The 25475-nt window shown below is 38.5% G+C and overlaps 1 protein-coding gene across 1 annotated transcript; it reads left to right on the forward strand.

Moving 5' to 3' along the window:
* Window positions 1-2254: 2254 nt before the first annotated feature.
* Window positions 2255-7633, forward strand: LOC116263226 (BTB/POZ domain-containing protein At3g08570-like). The gene is made up of 4 exons (XM_031642875.2): window positions 2255-2556; window positions 4563-4629; window positions 5321-6484; window positions 6944-7633. Exons 1-4 carry the CDS (start codon window positions 2483-2485, stop codon window positions 7460-7462), a joined length of 1824 nt encoding a protein of 607 aa, XP_031498735.1. The 5' UTR covers window positions 2255-2482; the 3' UTR covers window positions 7463-7633.
* Window positions 7634-25475: the final 17842 nt, after the last annotated feature.

The raw sequence follows: 25475 nt of genomic DNA on the forward strand, positions 1-25475 counted from the left end.
TTTATTTCTTTTTTCAACAAATATTACATAATAAAACAATTAAACAAAATAATAAAAATATTAATAAAGTAACACCTGCCACCCATATATTGGCCAATGAATCTAACTAATTGTATATTTAAGCCTTTTGACAAATTTAACTTCATAATTGCCATGATGAAAAGAAAATACGTAGCGTTTCTGAGTTACTACATCTGATCACGTTATAAGTTGTGCCTGTGTGCCTACGCCATAAAAAGAAACTCGCAAATATTATGATATTTAAACTTATGAGCACCATCTTCATTTTGATAATAATTTATTTTTACTAAAGCAACTTTGAGAGTCATTGGAAAGATGAGACATTTACAAGTGTTTTATAATTTTTCTCTAAAAAATAAGGTAAATGATTTAATAAATTTGATTTAATCTTTAAAACAAATTCATAGAAGGTTCACATTGTGTCTTGATTGCCAAACGATCCTTAAAGAGTTTTAAATATGTCAGCATTTCACGTATTGTTTAAAATATCGTTTACTAAATTTTAAGCCGTCAAGTTTTAGTCTCCTTAAGATCCAGATCGAGATCTAGATTAAAAGATATATATATATATATATATATATATATATATATATATAGAGAGAGAGAGAGAGAGAGAGAGAGAGAGTGAGAGAGAGAGAGAAAGCGCCAGTCATGTTGTTCGGATGTGAATCTAAATGAGCCTGGACTAGAAAAAAGCTATTTTTGGTATAATCGAAACATATTATATATATATATATATATATATATATATATATATATATATATATATATATATGTTAACAGTTGATTGTATGAGAAAGTCCCTTGTTCATTTGCACGCAGGCAAATGCTAATTCTTTCTGGAGGCTTCGTTTGATTCCCACGTCCTCTGGTCAGGAGTTTGGAGTTCGAAAGACAACGTTTAGACAAATGACCGTATCCCTTATTCACAAGAGGCCAAACCAAAGGAAAACAACAAGAGGAAGAACAAACCGGTTCAGTTTCTCCGACCTGAACATTCTAACCCCATTGGGACATCCGGCAGTTCTTTACAGTGACCACCTTAGCAAGGGAACAAAACAGTGCGGACCCAATGGACAGACAAGGGCAAGTGGCCAACAACAACAGTCTTCTTATCTGGTGTAGACAAGGTGGACATGGAACTTCCAAGGCAGGACAAAGAGGATTCGCCAAATTATACGAAGAATGTCATAGTTAAAAACCCACCCAAGGTAAAGCAGTAGCGGCGTCAGAAATCCAGTATCTTCTATTTGTTATTTTCTATATATGCCAATTTTTTGTAATAATCCCAATTCTTGGATTTATCAATTCAAGATACATATTAAAGAAAAAAATATGAAGAATCTTCAGTGATCAGGAAAATGCTACTAAACATTGGCTCTTTAGTGACGCTTCGGATAAGAAAACCCTTTTTTGGCGAAACCGAACGTTTAGAACTCTGTGACTTTTACTGACATATCTTTTACGTCACTGATGGTCCTATTGCCTTTTCCATTCACGTTGTTACTCTTTGCCGGTGACCCCTTAAGCGACATAACGTTCGTCGATGTATTACTTCTCATTACAATATGCCTCACTGAAAGTACCTTTTTGAGACGTGAGGGTTACTAATACATAGTAACTAAATTTTATTTTAAACATCCTTCAGAAACCCTTCAAATACATGGTAATATAACTTCGCAGCGCACACTAAAATGAAATTAATTAAGTACGAAAATTGCGCGAAGGCACTAAAACAAAATAAGCAAATTATGTGAAGGCACTAAAACAAAATAAGCAAATTGTGTCGGTCCGTGTGGGCAACTGCACCCCACAAGAAGGGCTCTCTTCTTTGCAGAAGCTGAATAACGTTTTCGGATAAATATAGAATGCCCTAATCTCGTTACTTTAAATGAAACATGCTTTCAGCCTTTCAAAAGCTGCCATGTACAACAGGAAAATATCCAGTGGCGGCCAGGAGAAGGCGCTCTCAGTATCCGCAACGTCAATAATGGACGAATGAATGCAGCAATTATTGATGAATCACTTCAAGAAGTCTGACAACAATGGGGATGTACTAATATATGTACTTTGTACCAAATAAGCATTCATTATCTTTTTATTAATTTTTCCAGTTTTCAAAACTCTACAGCATACCAACATCTCTTGTATATATGATATAGTGTTTCATTCAGTGGCGGAAATACGTCGCTTGGCCGTTGTCTTGAAGGGGGGGGTAGTTCCGTAACTCCAGTGGAAGATGGGAAAACACGAGAAATTGGCTTGATCGTAATTTGAGGACTGGAGAAGGTTAAGAGTTCATGTTTCGTCTTCCCATGCTCCTGCGACAACGTTCCCTTGGTTCAGACTCGATAGTTCGGACGCAGAGGCATATAAAAAAGTGCAGCCGGGAAATCGAAGAGAAAAGGAGAAAAAAGAGAGGGAGGGAGAGAGAGAGAGAGGAAAGAAGAAGATAAAAGAAATGGTTCTCGAGAACTCTTTCCCTTCCTTCAAGCGCTCGGGGGCGCCGAATTTCTGCAATCCAGTGAGCAAAAGGTAAGAATTTTGCTTTGTCGTTTCGTGGGTTGCTCGCTTTTCTATCGATTCCTCTCTTTTAGTTCACCTTGTTTCTGAATGCTTTGATCCTTGGAAATGTTTTTAGAATGAGGTTTTCAGCGTCGTTACAGCTTCATTTTCTTCGTGGGGAGGAAAAGAAACCAGCTTTTGGTTCTCTTTTTTTTTTTTCCTACTATGTTATGCGTTTTCTTCGTCTATTTGGCCTTTCTCTTTTGATGGTAAAGTTCGAGCTTGAACGTGTGATCGTTTTCGGATCATGGTGCTGTATAGGTTTCCCAGGTCCTAGTTGTATATGAAGGATTTTGAGTTCTGCTCTTCTGTTTTTGTGTGGTGTGGAGAACGGCGGAGTAAAGGGAAAGCAAGAAAGATGGCGGTTCAATAGTTATTCTGAAAGGTGTCTCTAGCCCCAAGGTGAAATATGGCTGTTGGTGGTGAAAACTTTTACTCTATGCTGGAAGACTAGCTAGAATAGTTCGTAGTTCATAGTTCATGCCAATGTTATTTCTTGGGCTTATCTGGTTCTCGAAACGAAGAGGATGGATTTCCTCGCAGACATGCTTCTTTTTGTTCTTTTCAAGCTAGGACGGTTCAAGTTGTATTGTGGAGACAGAATCAGGAAGTGTAACTTTGTGTAGTCAAACCATGCTTTGTTTCTGTATTAGAGAAACGCTGGTGCTGGAAATGGTTGTGGAGAACTAAGAGGCATAACATTGGAAAGAAAAAGTAGAGGAGAATAACCTTGTCTTTTGTATAGCCTCATCTATGTAATGCTTGAGCAGATTCTTGTTGATTTACGCTTGGATACTTGGATCTTATGACGCCTGCAGATGGATCGAGATGGTCTATCCTTAAGACGGGCTACTGTTTGGTTTTTTGATCATCTTCTTAACGGGGACATTGACTGGTTTACGGGTCTAAGTAAACCTTTTCTGCAAAACGTTCTTCATGAGTAACATCATGTAAGATCTCATTGTTTTCAGAAAATGATTTTACATGAGACAGGCTTACGGATAGGTTGGATAAGACGAGGGTCGGGTGCTGTTTGAGAATAGCAATACAAAGAAATGATAGAAAGTGAGGTTATATTTCTGTAGCTCCCTCGGATGTTCATAGAATTGGACATAAATCTGTTTCTTATGAATACGGCTCTTCCTCTTTTATGTTCTGGCATATATTATAGATTTCCACGAGGAAAAAGTTGCTTGTAAACAAAACACATGTAAACTGTTTCCAAGACATGAATAAGGAATGCTTCCTGTGGCTGAGTGAAAGTAACAGTATAGTGGACAACAAGAGGCACGGACCTGCATAAAAACTGAAGCACATAATCACATTTTTGAACTGATGGATTATGGACAATCGGGCCTTACTTCATGGAAAGTCAAGAAGGCTCTCAAATGGTTGAAACAGGAGACAAACTTAAAACAGCCACATCTTGACAGGACATCAGGACTGCCCGGGCTTTATTGTTGAGCTTATTTAGAACATCCTAAGGTGTCTGTAGTCTCCAACCTCTATGGTATGATCTGTCCATCTTTGTTTGATGCCGTAGGATAGCTAGAATCATAACTTGCCTAGTTTCAGGAGTTAAATTTCTGTGGCAAGATTTTGTGTTGGTGACTTTTGTATTTTAGGGGTTTCGCTAATCAAAAACCGTCCTGTTCTAGATCAGCTAGAAATGTTCTGTAGGTTTGTTTAAGGAAGAGTAACAGATTGCAACTGCTTTTACTGAAATTTGAAGTATAATTTTGGGTCTTTAAGAATATTTTCTGATCCCATTTTATCAGTTACATCAAGAAAAACAAATTGCTGTTGAACTGTCTACTTGTATTTAGGATACTCGTTGAGGGGTCTCATTGTGCTTCATCCTTGGCTTCCCATTACATAAAAGTTGAAAGCACAATCCTGTTCTTTTGCATCTTATTATGTAACCATGGCTTGATTTACAACATCTCCCAGTTGAAATTTTTGTTACTCGAGTGCAGGATCTTTTCAGATATTGCTGGAGACTTAACAATTGATGTGGACGGCCAGTCATTTATCTTACATAAGGTACATAGAAGTTATCAGTCCTATGCAGATTAACTTGTTTTCTCCTTTTTGCATCAGCATTGCAAATGTTGCATATGGAGGCTTATTCCATGGATTACCATCTCTGACCAGTCATACTGGCATTCTTTTCAGTGTTACATTCAGATGATCCTTGGTTTTCCTTGTTTCTTATATGAAAAACAAACAGGTCCCAACACATCCATACACGAAACTGTTGCCGCTGTGAAATTATGTCAAGATGATCTTAATTCTCTGATAACTGTGATGAGACACCTGCTGTGACATTATATCCAGATGACCCAATTATGGGATAGCTGAGATGAGCCTAGAGAGTAACATGCTGGTGGATATGCTGTAAAACATTTTGACAGATGGATGCACTATCTTCATTATAATGACATACAGTGCACTATATTCATTTAATTTCATTGTTGGGAAAAGGAGTAAAATTTTAATTTTCTGTTTCTTTATAAGGCAGTCCATGGAGTTCAGGCATGCAGACTGTTAGACTAAGTGACTGGGGAACTATGTTTCCTATCAGAAGTTGAGTTCTAATCCAGACCAGAAGAGCTGGGGAAATATTGTTTTGTTCTTGACTGTAGTATGACCTTATTCTATTGTTTTCTATCTTCACGGTGTCTGTTACTAATGCTGTGTTTCCAATGTGGCTTCTGTCTTTGTTTTCTGAAAGTTCCCTTTGGTGACAAGAAGTGGAAAGATACGTAAACTGGTGGCGGACATCAAAGATTTAGAAATGTCCAAGTTGGAGCTTTTTAATCTTCCAGGGGGTGCTGAGGCATTTGAACTTGCAGCCAAGTTCTGCTATGGCACAAACTTCGAGATCACTACTGCAAACGTTGCATCTCTTCGTTGTGCTGCTGAATACTTGGAAATGACTGATGATTATTTAGAGGAGAACCTTGTTACTCGCACAGAAATCTACTTGAATGAAATAGTGATGCCAAGCCTTGAGAAGTCTGTTGAAGTTCTACGAACATGTGAGAATTTAGGTTCTTTTGCAGAGGAGGTGAATATTCCTAATAGATGCATTGAGGCAGTTGCAATGAATGCTTGCAAAGAGCAACTTGTATCAGGTTTGTCCCACTTAGATTGTAATAATGGGTCCAGCAGAGTGAATATAAGTTGTCAAGATTGGTGGATTGAAGATCTTTCTGTACTAAGGATAGATCATTACCAGAGAGTGATATCTGCCATGAGAAAAGTGGGTATTCATCAGGATAGTGTTTCGGCTTGCCTGATGCATTATGCACAGAGTGCCTTAAAGGGTATTGGGAAGCGCCAAATTTGGGATCATTCAAGGACAAAACCAAATGGTCGTGTCCTTCTTGAGAAAGAGGAAAAAGTTGTTGTGGAAACACTTGCCTCCCTGCTTCCTACTGAGAAAAATGCGTCTATTCCGCTGAGTTTTCTGTTTGGGATGCTAAGAATGGCCATAACGGTAGATTCAACAATTTCTTGTAAGCTGGAGATGGAGAAGAAGATTGGTTCTCAGCTGGAAATGGCCAGCCTTGATGACCTTCTTATTCCTTCATTGCAGACCGCTGATTCACTCTTTGACGTTGACACTGTCCACAGGATACTGGTAAATTTCTTGCAGAGGATTGAGGAGGAAGAGCCAGAGGAAGCCCAGCTTGGTTATGAATCCGAAGGCATTGCATCACCGAGCCACAGTTCAATACTGAAGGTTGGAAGGCTAATTGATGGATATCTTGCAGAAATTGCTCCAGATCCATATCTTAAACTTCAAAAGTTCATGGCAATTATTGAACTCTTGCCAGATTACGCACGGGTTGTTGACGATGGTGTCTATAGAGCCATTGATATATACTTGAAGGTAATCGGTTTTTCCATGGTATTCCTTTTTTTCTAATTGATGTACCCTCACCATTCCCTGTTGGACAAACTCAGGAGAAAAAGATCAACTTGCTATATTTTCAAGTGTTCTATGTGTGGTGTCCTCTAGCTATGCGTCAAGGGGTTGCCTATGCTGGCACCTGATGTACCCAATATTTTGTACACAATTTTGACTATAAAGGTTTTATGGATCAAATTTTACTTTACTGAAAAACTAGACTGATAATTCCGTGCCTGTTCTGTTCAGAGATTTCATGAACTTGGGAAACCTTTAAATGATTTTCTAATTGTCTACAGTGTCTCAAATAGGGTGTTCAAAACTGTCGATTTGTGAATTGGAACAGGTTTCAGTATTTGAAAAAATGCAGTAGACAATAATTTCTAAGGCACCGGTTTAACAATTGTTGCTAATTAGTGCTGCTGCTGAATGACTGTCCAGGCGCATCCAGGCATGACTGAGAATGAGTGCAGGAGGCTCTGCAAGCTTATCGATTGCCAGAAGCTTTCCCAAGAGGCTTGCAACCATGCAGCTCAGAATGAACGCCTGCCCGTGCAAATGACTATTCAAGTTCTCTATTTTGAGCAGCAGCGATTGAAGAATGCACTTGCCGGAACCTTTGCTGAAGGGTTCTTGTCTCAGCGAATAAGCAGTGGCGTTCCAAGCGCAGCCATGTCTCCTCGGGATAACTATGCATCACTGAGGAGGGAAAACAGGGAATTGAAGCTGGAACTGTCCAGACTCAGGATGAGACTGAATGACTTGGAAAAGGAACAGGTATGCATGAAGCAAGGGATGGAGAAATCGGCCGCCAACCGGACTTTTTTGACGTCCATTTCTCGTGGGTTTGGTCGAATTGGCCTTTTCGGCCAGCCCACTGTAAAACGACAGAAAAGTTCAAGAAAATCTCAGGGTGTGGAGGGCAACCATGGCCGACGAAGACGAAATTCTCTATCCTAATTGTAATTCTTACCAGAGTCCAACACCCTCTGCCAGAGAAGGGGCTAAAGTTGTCCTCCATGAATCTCTTCATGGTTTTTGTATCGTATGTAATTTGGTCAAATTAAAAAGAAATATGAAGATGCAGGTGCACTTGCAGCATGAAATCTAATATGATATTAATTTTTTTAAGGAATTCTATTATGCTACATCTGTATGGTTATTATTTTTTCGCAATTGTTGCGCATGATTGAATATAATCGCTGAAACAGATGGTCCAACAAAATTCTTCGACTTCTGGACTCTTGTTTTGGACTTTTCCAAGAACTAACTGATATTTACGACATTGCCAAAATAAATTGCTACTCCGGAGGTCGGACTTGGAACCGACCCATTTACATGCCCAAATGCCACTTCGACCCGATTTTTCCCTCACCGCTATAAATAACATGCCCTAATTCATCTTCGCCCCGCCCGTTGCGACGCGGGAGTGCCCCTGCATCCCTTTTCCTATCTCTCTCGCGCGCGCGAGAGAGAGAATGCGCCTCTCTTAGTTTACCTCTGTGTACAAAAAGTTTTTTGATCGGGGTGTGTGTTGTTGCTTTCTTGTTCTGCCTTTTTATGAGTTTGTTTCACAATAAAACTGAGGTTTGTTTCACATTTTTTTCTGTTTTTGCATAGCACCTCTTGCATCTATGTTGAGCAATCGTCTGGATCCTTCCTCAATTTTTTTTTCTTAATATAACACGTCCTGCATTGATTTTGCATAATCTTCTGGATCCCTTCCTTTGATAAGGAAAAAGATGGGAGCTACGGAGTCGTCTGTGTCGATGCACACATTGAATCTTTACAGGAGGGTGTGTCAGGCTTCTTGCAGCTTTCCAGTATCTGCCTGTTTGGAAATTCCCTCCAACACAGCAACCTCCTCTTTTTTTTTTTTTTTAATTAGCTTAGGCGATGTGATTCAGGAAGACGTTCTGAAGCTTTTCATTCCTTTTTCGACCTTGGTGTGTTAATATTCGCTGATTACCGACATACCTTCTCAGTATAATGTTCTGTTTTCTTAGCAGCTGTGTCCACCTTTGATTGATCAACCAAAAGAAAAGAGGAGGAAAGATCACAAGTGGCTGTTGAAACTTCACATTCCTTTTGCCCATTCTGATGCAATTTCATTCCCATTGAGACCACCCATTAGGACTGCTGGTTGTACCGGGCTGTTGGTGAAATAGCTTTATCGGCACAAAGAGTAGGCTCTTCTGCAGATTATTTGAATCGGTATCTAAAAATCAACCTTTGGATCCCAACTAGCTAGGAGCTGTGAGGTACAAACATATGAAACAAATAAAATCTGATTTAAGTGATCAAAATATGGTACGAGGCGAAATTTTAGCTTTATGGCAGAAAGAGTAAGCTCTTCTGCAGATTATTTGGGTTCGATCGGCATCTAAAATCAACCATCTAAAATCAACCTTCGGATCTCAATGAGCTAAGAGCAAAAGACCGAAGGCATCAAATAAGCTTATGATGATTGAACTATTGCTGCTAAAAACCGAAGGCATCAAATGCATAAGATCAACTACCAGCTAGCATCAAATGCTTATGATGTTTCTCCGCTGGTGCATGCAGATGTTGGTGGCGAGTTGAGCATGCCAAGTTATTGTTATACTTGCCTCACCAATTTGTTTCCAATTGAAATTTTTCCTGGAACATAACCTTCAATCCAGCAAGGGAAAGGATCTCGCACAGTGGCTTCAATTATGGTTGGAAGGATAATCACCAGTCACAGATCTCTTCTGAACTCTCCGATCAGCATTTCTCCCATGGGTTTAGTATGAATTAGGCCACCCAAAAGATCTTTCCCTGAATGAAGCCAAAATGAGGGTGTGGTGTGTTCACAGAGACGTTATGTAAGGATCAGCGTCGGCTCTATATAATTTCGACCATTGAAAGATGCAAGCTAAATAGCTAGTATAATTGGTAACCTTTTGAGGCCTAATTATAGTACTTTTGAGGCCTAATTCTTTCATCCGCCTTCACAACTCCTCCAGCTTGGAGCTCCTTTGGTCTTTTCTCCACCAGCGGCACTGCAACTCCTTTTTTGGTCTTTTCTCCACCAGCGGCACTGCAACTCCTTTCTAAGTCAAGATCAGACGCTTCGTTTCGTGCTTCCCCTATCTGGATCGGTTTCTCCAGAATCAAGCCTGTGTTGGATCCACATCCACAAACATATGCTGAAATTATGGCAAGTCAAACAAGTTGGACATCTTTGGAGACAGAGAAATTCAACTAGCCATTTATGTTTTCCTGAGGGGTAAACAACACTCGTTAATCAGTTATCATTGGCAGACATCAGGAGTCCTCCTCTGATGGATTATGACAACTTTGATCCTTCTCAAAGACAAAGTGTTAAATATAACTCGTTTTGTCTTAGTTTGGCAAATGAACCATTCGTTGGGCAGGCCGAATTTATAGAGACTAAGGAAACAATGGAACCTGTGGAGACATGGAGGAACATCTGCTGTTTGTGGCATCGGTGCCATACCATCACTCCCAAGGCGATGTTCAACGCTATGCCATACCTGTGCCCCCTAGCAAAATCTCATTATACATCACTTCATCGTCCGACCAATCCTAGATATTAGCCCCATAGACTCCAATAGGTTTTGATCACGTGAGCAAGAGCACTTTGCCGTGCCGAATAAGAAAAGGCATACATGTTACCCAAATTAAGAAAACCTCTAGCAAACTGGCCATGAGATTGTAAAAGAACTGGACTTTCAACAAACTACAAAGCCAGAAGATTGGCCATACATGCCCGTAGCTTGCACGTAACTTTCATATGTATCCCAAATTTTCCACAAAGGTGTGGCACTCTCTCTCCACTCACCACTCAAATCTTGGCTCCTCCATTTCACAACTGGAAATCTATAAAAGGAACAAGGTCAATCCTTCATCATAAACCACACAAATACGTCCACAAGAGAATGACAAACAAACAGGTGAAACCATAAAATATATGTAGATTGTAAGAGGACCGCCATACTTTGCAAAAATTAATAGGTAATTTTTCAAAATTTTTTAATCATGCAAACCAAGTACTATGAAAGCAGCAACCAATCCTTTTGTAAACTAAGATAGTTCACACGACCAAGTGTCCAAGGAAGTCAGTCGACAATTGCCAACTATTCTTTCTTAATGCTTCTAAAGTTACAAGATGCAAACTTCTATGCTCACCTTATTATGTTAAAGCTAGAATTCTCTTGGTCACCAGTTCAAAAGTCACCAATTTAACTCGAGTTCAACATTCTCACAACATCTGATGCATTCAAAAAGTCCAATTTTGCAATTTGGCATAGATGCATAGATTAGTAGTTCCATGTGCATTATAGATGTGACAATGGTTCACAAGACCAACTTTGTAGAACTCTTTATGGTTCAAAAGGGGGCAAATCTCTAAAAGGAAATTTTTTCACTGTGAGATAAACAATCAAAAGATTACACCTAAATAATGAAAGCCCACAAAGAAGCATATCAAAAGCACAAAAAAGAAAAAGCACGTAGGCCTGGTTACATGGGATATGGCATGGCAAGTACAAAAACTTGGCGTCACAAAACATACCAATCAAGCTTTTGTTGTCTCAGGCCTTCTTCAAAACAAAAAGTTGGGCAGAAAGTAAACAGCTAATGATGCATGCTCTTAAAACAAACCGAGACGTCATGCTGAAAGTGCTTCTTACAGATTATGTCATGCAGAAGAAAGAAGACTCCATGCCGATACATGCAGGGGGGGACCTGCTCCAAAGGAGCATGTGAGGATACAGTAGCTCAAAGACAACATGCTTACGGTCCTCTTGCTACCACTTTCAAGTTTCAGGAACCTCCTCATCCACACACTTTAGTGCACCATGCTGAACTTTTTGAAGTGCAGAGCTGCATTCAACCATGGTATATGTAATGGTCTTTTGAATTTATCAAATTTTGACATGCCCTGCAGTAAAACCACATACTTTAAGCCTGCAAATTTGAAATACCAATGACAACCACAACTACAAAATAATCATTGATTGAAGTGTACTTGAAATCTAAACCAAATAGAAGAAAGTTAAGGCATCATATGGTACACGGAGAATATCAGTCATGAGAGTTCCACGTTCAGGACTAAGTTCAATAAGGTTCACTTTCTCTGGTTGGCCCATCTGTTCCCAAAGGCATACACTCCATATGCCAATCATCTACACCAGGAGTACAACTAATAAGTTCTAACATGCCAAAACCAGGGCACCAATCCATCAAGTCTCTTAGTAGGACAATACAATAATCACATATACAATTTCTAACATTTGCAATCACTATATCACATTCCATGTTTTAATTACAAAAAATGGGAAAAAAAATTGGAGGCAACACTATCACTAATGATTCCCATTTCACCCAGAACAACTACGAAAAAACCTTTCCCTTTATCAAACAAACCACACACACACACACTCTCTTTCTATTCCAATTGCTTTGGATCTAACCTGACCCGTTCACCTTACCTGGGTGTCGATGTTCCAAGCTCTTACCTGGGTGTCGAAGTGTTGGGCAGATTTGACATCAGGGGCACACATTAGTCTGTACAAGCGCTTCACCCGTGGCTGCGCACCTCAGTATCTTCTCCATAAATACTGCACCCAGCATGACATGAATTACTCATGAATACACACATATGATTGTGAGGGAGAGGGAAAGAGAGATGTTTCTCTCATTACTCATGCAGCAAACCTAGTTTAGCCCGTGATTAAGATGCTCTAAACCATGAGCAATGTTGTTCAGAGTGGCCATTGGCAATTGGTATCTGATATTGAATGAGGAATGGAGCTTTCACCTGCTCTCACTGTGTGTGTCACTCTGCAACCTGTAACAGAAAAGACAGAGAAGGGCAGTTCACCATACTGCTGGTGCAGCTTTTTGATCGAAGGCCCCTCTCTATGTCTACGTCAATGTGCATGCACCAAAAGACAGACACACTTTTGGAAACACATTTGATGGGGTCCATGCATGTTAAAGTGGCCGCATCTGGCACCTTTCCCTGTGACCACCCTTCCCTTGTCATCACGCTAGAGAGCATTTCATCTATAAAACCATCATGGTGTTGCTAAAATACCATTAACTATTGCTACATTTGCTAATCATCCTGTGGTAATTTTTTGAGTGGAAGGGTGGGAAAGTCACCACGAAAGGGGCGCCTCTCTCCTGAGAAGCAAGGCCCAAAGCCACTCATTTTCTTTTAAATAAATGAATACGGGCAAAGAAACTCCAACTGACATCCAACTAAAAACCTGGCCCCTTTTTCCTCAATGAAGTTTGAAACCTACGAACGTCACACATTATTATAAAACAGCAACACACAGGAACACCACTAGCATTACATTTACAAGTCAGACAAAACTTGAGAAATAATTTAAAAAGAAAAGAAAAAAATTAATTTGCAGTTCTTTCATCTTTGCATCCCTAAACTTTCTCTTAACTATCATTAAACCAAAAGAATGAAATACACAATAAAATAACAAAAGAATGAAAAAGAAACATATTACCACACACACACACCTTTGCAACTATAACTCATGGTTGACATGCTGACCACTTAGATGGGATGCTGCTGTCATAGATATTCAATCAAACAACCTACAAACTTAAGCAATGTAGATATGTAATTCAAAGACTACATCAAGAATGTGACGCAACCAGTAGACCCATGAACTTCATCAAGTTTTATTTATCAGAAGAATTGAGCAAAGACAGAAAAAATAAAAAACCAAGCAACTATGTCAACAACCTCCTAAACAACCCATGCCAAAATGAAAGTGAAAATTAACATGACAAGCACTATGCTGGAAAACCACTAAAGCAGAAAATAAAATAAAATGATTGAACTACTATAAATCAAACCAACAACTGCCCAACTCAACAAAACTAAAATAATCTAACTAAGAAAGAATATGGTCCTACTGAAAACAAATGAAATCAATAACCTTGACCTATACTGGACAACTACAATACCTAAGGCATCTACTCAACTAACATGACACAAGAAGAAACTGAGTACTAACCTGGTCCGTCTAAAGACATGAAGGACTCTGCTGAAGCAAAGGCACGGCTGGATAGTTGATGAGGATGAAGAATACCTTCACCCTTGGCTGCTCATTTTTGTTATTGAAAAAGCAATGCCAGCCAAGTGGAAGAAGGATGAAGAAAAGAGGGGTAGATGAGAAAAAGATTGATAGACGAGTTAGGCAAGAGATATGGGCTTTCCACCCCCCCCCCCCCCCCCCACCTTGGAACACTATATTTTGCAAAACTACCTATTGCAAAAAGGCCAATGTAAAGATTGGATGAAGCCATGGACAAAACCCATAACACTTTGACGAATAGAACTTTTCAAAAATGTTACAATTCAAAATCGACCAGTTCTTTTGAAAGGAGATAGGAGGTTTTTATGAAAGTCTCAACCCTAAGTCTAGGTTATGCAGTTGAAAACCAGGTTGAAGACACTCAGTTAAGAAGAATAATGGGTCAGGTTCCCGAATGATTGCCTCTCCCAAGACAGAGGAAAATATGACGATTTGTCACACTTAACATAATTGGCCTATGTTTGAGATTTCATCCATTCCAAAACGGCCTAGTGGCTGGTAATGAAATGACAAACACCTTTTAAGACCAAGGGGATTGGTTAGTTCCTCATATGCCTAGAAAGCCTCGAAACATAACAAGAGATGTCAAGTTTTTACTTTTGAAATAGTTCAAAATGATCGATTTAACTCATAAGCTTGAGTGCTTGTGTTGTGCAAATAACATGCCTTTGTTTATCCATAGTATCGTAAAGCACCAGGGTTCATTTCGCATCCATGCCGTCGAATCTCTAGAAGGGACATCATTCAATTTCCAAAATATGAACATAAAGGAATCACCCTCAACGTCTTAGGTAATCAAAAAGAGGAAAGGATATTGACCCCATAATTACACATCCACAAAAGATTGTCACATTCAATTCCTGTGAGTTCAGCCTTCATGCTTTTCATTTCTTGGCAGACACCTTTTGCTTTTTTTTTTTTTTCACCTTTTTCCCTTTTGATTTTTTTTCTTGCTTTTGATTTTTCTTTTCAGGCCGACCTTCACCTTTGAGGGAATACCTCACCACCCCAAAGGCTACTACGAAGCTCCACCGCTTTGGTGGATATGTGTAACTTTATCACGTGTCCCACCCCTTCAACTTACGGGTGTTCGACGAGCTAAAGGTTCATAAGTCATCATCTTCGCGGAATAGACATAAATCACCTATATGCCTACCCGGTACTCTTGATTATTGACCCAGAGGAACGACTACACAAGCCCGAGCCCATCTCTCAACTCTCATTTTGCTACCTGCCAAGATCTTATAGAGCATTGTGGTTTCTCTCTTGGGATATTTTCCTCTGAAATCCTTGTAGATGCTTAATCACCAAAGTCAATAGCATTTCCTAGTCTTGACTTCCTCAGCTTCATAGGATTTTTCTTTATCGCACATATCCAAGATTTTTCATTTTTCCTCTTCCATTGATTGGTAACAAAGACTTGAAATTTTCTCCTTCCACTCGGGAAGGTACTAAAGATAAACCATAGACATAATATTGTGTGAGAAGACAATTTTAAAAGGCTTTTAAGGAAAATAAAAATTTTCCATTTTACAAAAGTTTTTGACATCAAATGTTATGTCACCAGGAAGGAAGAAGGAACTCTATTGAATGTTAAACAATATGGGTTGGATTGTAGAAGAACGAACTCCATAAAAGTAAAGCCCTTTACACAAAAGGTTGATCTAAGGGTGACCAGTTTCCATAATATTGGGTCATCAACTGAGTGAAATTTTGCAAAATGGTTTGAGTTAAGCTCTTATGTTTTCTCGAAGGAAGCCCAGGATAAACCAATCATACACAGCCGGATTTATAAAATCATTGGGTATATGATAAAGGCAACTACGGGTTTGGACTTTGTTAGATTCAGAATGCAAGGCTATCCACCAAAGTTTTGACTAGTTTTGTGTTCCGGTTAGATAAAGACTTTGTGAAATTATGATTTTGAAAAAGGATAACAACACAAGGGACAAGTTCTCCTCAAAGTCTCTTCATAAAAATAGAGCCTTGTGGCAGACAAAATTCCCCAAATTCTCATGTTGTAAGGTTTCCTTGCATAGGGTTTGATCATTGATTACCAAGAAAAAATGTCTAGACCAACAACTCACTCTTCTAGCCAACTAAAGGGTACTTTCAAGACTGAGTTGGATTGGACTGAATGGTTTGAAATGCTTTTAATCAAAACTCGTGTTCATGATCAAACGAACAAAAGGCTCCCCAAGATTTCTCTGCCTGTGCATATACCTAGAAAGGTCCTAAGAATATGACTCAAATTATGGTTTTCCTATCTAAAAATACAGTCAAAGGGTATGATAAACCATAGACCAGACCCCTAGCTAGATAGCACAAACAGAACTTGCTAAGACACAACCCTCTTAGCAATAACACCAAAAAACAAAATGCATAAATCAAAGCAAAACCACCATTTGCAGGTCCTAAAATCAGAAAGTCTAGAACCTGCTATGGACCACTACTTAATGAATTCCAGCTATATCTTCAAAAATAACAAAGCAAAACAAATTGATAGAGCAAACGGGTAACCTCATTGAGCATGTATACACAAAGAGAAAGAGAGAGATGACCGGAATGGCTTGGGCACCAAGAGCTAAGGCTTTGAACATGTCTGTCCCAAGCCTAATTCCTCCATCAAGCAGAACAAGAACTTTACCAGGGACAGCTTGAACAACCTATTCTTCAAATAGGAAGACCAACCGGGAGGGGAATCATGCATCCCTCACATGTGTCAAGAGATTATCACGGGAAGGACAAAAAGGATGGAAGTTTTCTTGCACTCCGTTTTGAGAAGTCAAGAAATAGCAATTTCAGAATCATTTGAAGTGAATCGACGTTACCTCCTCAAGGGCAGAAATTGTAGCAGGTGCACAGTCAATTTGGCGACCACCATGATTCGAAACAACTATTCCATCTACTCTAACCTCAATAGCTTTCCGAGCTGCAGGAAGTAAACGAAGCACATCAAACAGGAGAGAACCATTTCCATCCCATTGTTAATATTCATACAGCCTTCTAGTGCACCATGCCGAGAAAGTTGCTTGTTAGACAGACGAAATTAAACATCAACTTTTTCATAAACTAGATGGGATTCCTACAGCAATTTGCTCCTAACACCTCTTTCGAAAGCTTTGGATGCAGCATCTTAAAACTCCTTTACTGGTTATTTTGTTGGCTAACTCGATTCATGTGAAATGGTTAATTTCTAACATCGTTTTGGATTCAGTCATCAATTTTGTTCGTCAATGTTACCCAGGACAAAGCCCCAAAGTACTTGATAATAACCGATATTCTGATCATTGAAAAATGAGATATCTGCAAAAGATATATGAAATTTAAACGACAATGCTCTAATGAAGGATATCCCTTCATCACAAGCTTCGATTGAGCCATTATCGCGACCCAATGAATTTCTCCTCTATCACCTCTGTCTTTTTCAAGACTTAAAGACTTATATTTTTCAAATCGCATATCTGCGTAAATTCAAGTTTATCGCATATGATGTTGTGTAAATCGCTTATAGACACTGCTGTATATGCAATTAAATCAAGCAATCAAGAGAAGAAGGGCGACCAACACCATAAGCCTGAAGCTCCCACCTGCCACTAACTTGACGCCGTCAATGGGTCAGAAGACGGTGAGACCTCCGACGACGTTGCCCATGCTGTTATTGATGGTGCCGATGGTGGCAAGCAGATCCGCCTAGTCCTTGCTCCCCAGCTTGGACATGAGGGACGTGAGGTTGAGCTCCGCAGGGAAGGGCAGAGACCCTCCTCCGACCAGGGCAGAGGCTCTCTTCGAAACCCTCCTCCGACCAGAGAGAAAGAGAGAGAGAGAAACAGGAAAACTGCAAACTGCTTTCCTCAACGATCACTAACTGGGAAAACTGCTCTCCTCAACGATCACTAACATGGGAAAACTGCAACGAGTGCTCTCCTCAACGATCACTTTCCTCTTTCCTCTTTTCTTTCTCAAAAGGCCTTGATTTGGGTTGGATATGGGGCAGTACCGTTGAACATCTTTTCATGGAAAAAACCCTTTTATTCACACAATATAACTAAGGCCCATACATAGTTCTGTGTAATTTTTGTTGTTCATTTTTTTAATTAATTAAATAGTTTAATTTTTTGTAATTTTAAAATAAATTGGTGATAAATTTCGATATGTATTGTATCGATGTGCAGAGCGACCACCAATATTTAAAACATTAGTCTTATTATATATGTTTCCCAACATCAGTTATCTTTTTCTCAGGCAGAATTATTGGTTTGCTTTGACAAGGTTGGCTGGATGACATGCACGTTCTAAAATAAAAGATACAATCAAAATGTATGTGTTGAGTTCTCGACAATTAGATTCCCAACAATTTATATGATTGCACCTCATTATTCCGTAAACAATCTTTAAAGTACTTTTTAACCACAGCAAACTGAGATTTTGAATTGCTTCATTTAATTAATCTTTAGTTTCCTTTATAATTTAAGTGCTGAAACAAATGATTAAATAATACTACGCTCTTACCATTACTTGTCATTTTATAGCGAATTGCATGGGATTTCACCAGTGCCATCTCGACCAGTTCATAATGTCTTTTATTCTTAAAAGTGGTTTTATTACTTAATCAAAATTTGTGCATGCTTTTGAAAATTTGTAATTGATTGAAACAACCAAGAAAAATGAAAATAAAAATCCTAAAGTAATTGCATTTGTCCAGTCCACACGGCGACTCGATTACCGACACATATGACTTGTCTTGCAAAGATATGGGGCCTGGTTTTTTATCTTATGATCTGGATTCCGTAAAGTCCCAATGCAGATTGGAGTCTAGGATCTATAAAAAGATCCAATCCATTGGATGTAAATTTTTTGGATCTCAAGTTAGTTAGAAATAATCGGCTACAAATTTCAACAATTCTAAACTCAAATTTCTGCCACATGAGTCTAAAACATGCGAGCATGCATGTTGACTCAATGAAGTCCGGATCAGCCCGAGACCAACCTATTTCCACCCCTCTGTCGCCCCATCTAGGAAAGATTCCACCACAACTTCATGTAGTTGGATTGATAAATGGCAAAGTTAAATTCCAATTAATGTAACTTGGTTCCAATAATATTTTATATTAAAATTCAAAATTTTTAAGAACCTACAAATATCTAAATCCATAGAAAATGGCTATAGTATCTTATTCCATCTCTTATATTTTTTTATTTTTCAATAATTATATTTTATTTTTTGTCTAAAAAAGCCTACAATCGTATTCTTTTCCAATTTATCACTAATTCACTGAACTGGCAATATAAGGCAATCGATTTGATTCATTTTCCAATTTTAATTTTTGACAACTTTGCTTCAGACTGCGGCATGGGATTGCATCATCCTGTATGACCGTGTATGCAGGAGTTTATACCAATATATATGCAGGTGTTTCTTTCAATTCTTAATTGTGTTCAAAATAACAAGGCAAAAAAGTTTGGAGTTTATTAAACCCTACTGGAATCTCAAGGTGTTTTCATAAATCTTTTTTCCTCTGATTATGATCAGTTATCTATTTGAAAAGGAAATACATAGTTTAAAATATCGCAAGAAACTATAACTAAAAAATGTATAGTTTAAAATATTGCAAGAAATTATAACTACTGCTTTGTGCTTCTCAAATTAACCGATTTTTTTTATTAATATAACGGAAATCTACATGATTTGCATGTTGTTTTAGCTTTAGTGTCAAATGTAGGTCAAAAAAACGGGGCCATTAGATTTTCCATAGAAACATTAACCCCATTCAAACATATGTTTTTTTTGTGCTATATATATATATATATATATAATATATATATATATATATATATATATATATATAAACGTTGACACATTATTTCTCAAATTTTGAAATCATGGGAATGAAATATAGATGGAGATGGGCTAACTTCTTAATTAAATAAAAATAGTTTAAAATATTTTAAATTGATTTAAAAATAAAAATAGAGGGAATCAGCCCATAGATTCTGATCCAAGCAACAAGGATTACTAGAATATGCTAGGCCTAAGACGTCATTTGAAGCAATAATGACCCGAATCTCATGACCCGACATTTGAATTTGGATCTGATATCCGGCTACACTGCTTTAAATCTGGCGAATATGAAGAAAAAAATTCATTCGATCGGAAAATATGGGTTTTTGATTCAATTTTAAGAAATGATATTCGACTACAGTTGTCTTAAAAAAGTATATGCCTGGATAATAAACATTAGATAAAATTTCCTATATCGAACATCCATATAACTTGAAACTAGTTCGGAGCATATCATAATTTTAAATAGACGTGGTTATGAATTTAAAAGTGGATCCTAGCTCGGGTTTAATTGTGACAATAAAAGTCAGATTCAAATATAATATATACATTCACTTTGATTTCGAAGTTGAATTTAAACAGGTGAATATCCAATAAATTAGATGTAAAGATACATCATCTTCAAATCTCATCCATTGATATTCTCACACTTATTATCGTTAACTCATTAATTAATGAATGAAAAATAAGGCATTATGCCGGATTTTTTTTATTGCTTGGGGGGAGGCGGCATCAGATTGATTATAAATTCAGTAAAGTTCAAGAAACGCAACTTCTCAACGGTTACTGTTTCAACAAGGCTTTTCTTTTTCCCGCGAGTTCCAGGGAAGGAAAGCACACCCTCTCTCTCTCACGGAGCGAGGCTGGATCCTCGATGGCGGCGACGATGGAAGAGGATGCAGATTGCAGGCGTGGGTTGCCGCAGTTCATCATTAGGAATTGCGAGCAGCAGTCCTATTCATCATCCTCCCGCTGGACCAGAGTCTCCACTTGCCTCTGGTGGTAGAGTAAGACTAAGTTTCCTCCCTCCTCCCTCCTCCATTCGCTCTTTCTGTTTTTCTGCTCTCATTAGGGTATTTTTCGACCCACAAGAACAATGCTGTTCGATCGCTAGGTCCACTGCTTGGAAGGGAAGGGGGGCATCTAAAAGGTCGACAGACAGAGGAGCGAAGTGGAGAAGAGTTCGATCGGCCTCGGCCCTCGATCGTCGATCTATCGGTCCATTGAAAGCCGACAAACAGAAGACCGTTCGGAGATCGAGGGCAATAGAGAGGTTTCCAGAGAGAGTTCACCGTCCATCATTGTTCTTGATTTCACCACGTAGTGATCGATCGGTCGGTCAATCTTTTTCTTACATTCTACAGAACCCTACAAGTACGTTTAACGATCGCACTGTTCTGGTCCCATTTCAGGCGTCTCCTTCGCTTTCGCTAAACTCCTTTTGCCCTCCCGTCCTGCAGGTTCTTCTCTTCTCTGCGGTTCTCTCTTACAGTGCAAGCTCTTGGTCTGACTGTGCAGATGAAGTGTTCGACGAGACTTGCACGAACTTGAGGGTTTATGAGCGCTATACGAAGGATGTCAACCAAGCGGCAGTCAACGGATTCAATGGTACCTCTTGAATTAGTTTTGTTCTTTTAGTATTGTCAAGGATTGGACGATTTTGGTCATGTTCACATCCGCGTTTCCTTTGTAACTTCGTTGTGATCTCAATCATTGTTTGAACTGCTGCGAGCGCAAACAACACTAGTTTTGGTTATTTAGGAAATCTCATGCCTGAGAGCTTCGCTGTTTGACTCTTCTAAAAAGTGGTACCCAATTCTTGCAGGAACTGTTTTCGCTTATGGGTAGACCAGCAGTGGAAAACTTTCACAATGTAAGGTTCTTCAAATAATCCAGGAGCTATCCATCTGGCTGTCCAAGAAAGTTTTTCGGCATATTCAATTAGTAGTCATGTTGGTTTTTCGCACGAATAACTGTTAGAATGCTATAAAGACCAACCTTTAAAATGGTAGATTGGTGTTCTCTCTTCTGATGTTTGCTTGTGTTTCTGAAACTAGACAACAGATCGATTCGGGTTTCATATGTGGTGGTTTATAATGAAAAAATCAACGATCTAGGTTAATGTTGAGATTAGATCATAGTTACGTGGAGGTTAATGATTAGCTCTTTCCACACTTTCTCCATGGAGGTTAATGTTGAGATTCAATTTAGGTTATAGAAAGCTGAGGGGAAGAATCTGTGGCATTTGGGGATAGGTCAACTGAAGATGCTATCTGTGTCTTTGTTTTGGTTTCTGATCTAGCACACTTCTGGAAACTATCTTCTATATGTTTCCTATGATGGCATATGGGATCATAATAGTTCTTAGTTTTTCTTTTTTATTTAGAGTATATCGGATGTTTAAAATACAAACCTTTTTCTTTTTTTCCAGAATTTGGTAGATTTGGCTGGTTCAGAGCCTATTCAAAGACTGGTGCTGGTGGCATACGTTTGAAGGAAGGAAAATACAAAAATAAAAGCTTAATGGCTCTTGTTAATGTTATCAACAGACTTAGTGATAGTGGTGTTAGGAAAAGGTCTGGTATAGGTAGCCCTTTGTCCTATTAAATTTTCATTGTTAGCGGTATAATTATTAGGACTCTAATTTCTCACTGGTATATCATCTTTGCAGAGGACATATTCCTTACCGGGATAGCAAGCTCACCGCAATTCTTCAGCCTGCTCTTGGTGGCAATGCAAAGACTTCCATTATCTGTACTGTTGCACCTGAAGAGGTAAAACTTAAGTCTGTTTTTTCTAGGCATTTTCTTTTGATCAATTCCATTAAAGCTCATAGTTACATGCAATCAGTTATCTGTCTATAGGTTCATGTTGATGAAACAAGGGGGACTTTGCAGTCGCTGGTAGAGCTAAGCGCATCACAAATTGTGTTCAAGTGAATGAGGTTATCTCTTCCTTGTCTTGTTTTAATCGTGCAGGATTGTAATTCATCTTTGTCTTGTTTTTTATACATGTTTAATAACTTGATCGAATCAACTGAGTTGTCTGAGACCTGGTAGCTTAATCTCCAATCTGGTCAATAAAATGGAAGAATCAGGAAATGGGAAGACTTGGCTTTGCATGACCAGGCTGAGTGATCCAAGTTTTGGCCGTGACAGTAGAGTTTTGGCCAAGTTAGCCTAGTCCCAGGGTTTGATGGAGTCATTCATGTATACAAAGTAATGACCATGTCTACAAAGTCACACACACACATACACTCTATAGTCCATTACCAAAATTTACTATATTACAGAAAAACGGGCGTACTAATAATGTAATTGTAGGGAACATATTACTAAAATTTTCATTTTTAAGTTTTCGTTTTATACACACATAGACATTATTATACATGTTATATGTATCATATCAATGTTATAATAAACTAAACAATACCACACATATTGTACATATATTTTATTCGCCAAAAGATATTCTTCAGAAACCTTTGAACGTCTCTTCCTGGCCAGAAAAAGCAAAGACCACATTTGTGACCACAGAGTTTTCTTGGACACTTAGATTGGTATGTTTTTTTGGCAGTTCGTTGTACGTGAGTTATAGAGAGAGGGAGAGACAGAGAGAGAGTGAGAGAGAGGAGAGAGAGAGAGCGAGCTTTGCTCAGATCTGAATTGAATGAGAAAGACATTTAAGCTTACCATGTGCCTTTCTAGTACATCTTGTACTATAGATAAAACCGTGAGAAAGAGAGATGCTAGGAACGGAATCTGCAGTTCCTGGCATCCTTTGGACAGGAAGAACAAATGCAGGCCTGAGAAGGACTACATTTCACTTAGGCAGCAGTGGAAGTGGAGCATCTGTTCTATGGTCTTGGCATTTGATTCTTTTGATATTCTATATTGATGATGATCATTCTTTAGAGCAGCATTTATATAAGTGTCCTAGAATAATCAGTCTTTTAAAAGTTAAAACTGTTATGTGGTTCTTCTTTTGGCTGGTACTTGTTTTAGGTCCTCATGAACTTTATCACGTTTTGTGCTTGTATCATCATCCCATCAGTTCACTGCTCACTAACATAAATTGAAGTATATGTTCTAAGCATGTATGCTATATGATATGCTTTATATTATACATGCATTCTGGAATTTTAACTGGATTTTCTGTGCTTCCAGCTATGAAGCATGGGTCATTTACAATTTCCTTTCACTTTGCCTTGCATGGGTGGGAGGCCCCGGTGCTGTTGTATTGAGTTTAAATGGTAAGAGTTTTGAAACCATTGTGGTGTCTCATGACATGCTGCTTTCCTGCCATACCTCTTGATGGGTGTGTATCTATTTGGAGAACGTCATAGGTTATTGTTCTTGGCTTGTCTTTTTTACTTGTGAAAGGAACCATATCGGCTAGATATATCCAAATACCAAACAAATCTATCACTGCAAAATTGTCCAAGGAGAGAGAAGTTTTACTATTTGAGCACACTCTCGTGTGCATATGTGTACATGTCGATGACTCTCTTAGTAGCATGATGATCAAAGATTCCATGAATCTCATAGTAGAAAATTCATGGAAAAGATCATGCTATTCCCTTTCTCCATGACCAATGAAAGCACAGAAATAGGTATGAAGATAAGGAAAGCTTTGCCTCTCTCCGTCCATCAGTGTTGTATCCTGTACATTGTTTGAACATCCTCTATTTCAATTAGCTGTTCAGTGTTCGTAACCAAAAGATGAAGCATGAAATTGGACTTGGAACCACGAGTGGAACTGGAAGTTACACTAGCCTGAAGGCAGAGTATAGCAGTTCTGTAATAAGAGCCATCAAGTATTTTTGTTGTGAAAAATTACCAACTTTGCTTTACATTTTGTTGATATGTTGAAGTCCAAGTGATTCTTGAAACATCATGTCAAAATTTAATTGCAGCCAAATAGTTACAAAATCATAAGCAGAGAGAATCCATCTGCAAAATCATTTTTCTAAGATCTAGGAAAAGATAACTTTTACTTCTTTCATTAGAGAAAAAGCTTCCTTTTCTCAGAGAGAGAGAGAGAGAGAGAGAGAGAGAGAGAGAGAGAGAGAGAGAGGTTCTTTGAAGAAGTTCTAGCAACATGGTACCTTTGGAAGTCTTCACATCATATGCAGTTTGGTGGGGAAATTTTTTCAAAATTTTAGGAAGTTGCATGTTGGGCTTTCTTGTTTAGAAAGTCTTTTGACAGCATATTTGTCTAACTTACTACATGGTTGGGGATTGTAATGCATCCAAAAGGTGATGAAACATGTGAATTGTTGGTGTAAATGGTAGTGTCACTGGCCCTTTTTTAATTTTTTAATTAAGTACAGGAATTTGATTCTTGAGACGTGAGCAGTAAGCACTAATGGTTGCTAACAATTTTAAAGTTTTGACAATAATAACCAACATACCTAAGTTTTGAATATTGTCATGGTGCAACTAGTTGTTTATTCAAATTGAAATCTTATTTCTGTCAGTTTAGGTTGTTTATTATATATCCAAGATGAGTTAGCAAGATTAGTGTACTGATGTATTCTTGAAACAGTGAAGATTCTAAGAAAGGTGCTTGAAAAGATGACAACTAAAGTCTCCACAAAATGGTTATTGTAATTCAAGATGGTCAAGTTTGGGTTGAACCGTCTTATCAGTTCTCTAGGGATTTAGCTCTTTCTCCTGTACTATAAAGTAAAAGTTCATCTAAATTTGATTCATCGAGAAATTGCTTTCTTAACCAGGCTATTCATTTTAAAACAAATATACATACACTGAAATATCACATTATATCTAGTAGACTAGTACATTCTATGGGGTCAAAAGTGTGCCTAGGCCCTGGTTAGCCACGTTTTTATCAGGCTGTAGTGTCTAGGCAGCAAATGTAGAAGGTTTTCCTTTCTCCTTTTCTTCTTCTTCTTTTCCCTGACTTATGCTTTTCTTTGTTTTTATTCTCTTTCTTTTTGGCCTGCTTTGCCCCACCTAGTCCTTTTTGAAGGTCCATTTCCTAGGCCTTCCCAATACTT

Source organism: Nymphaea colorata, chromosome 10 (assembly GCF_008831285.2).
Source record: "Nymphaea colorata isolate Beijing-Zhang1983 chromosome 10, ASM883128v2, whole genome shotgun sequence".
Taxonomy (NCBI): Eukaryota; Viridiplantae; Streptophyta; class Magnoliopsida; order Nymphaeales; family Nymphaeaceae; genus Nymphaea; species Nymphaea colorata.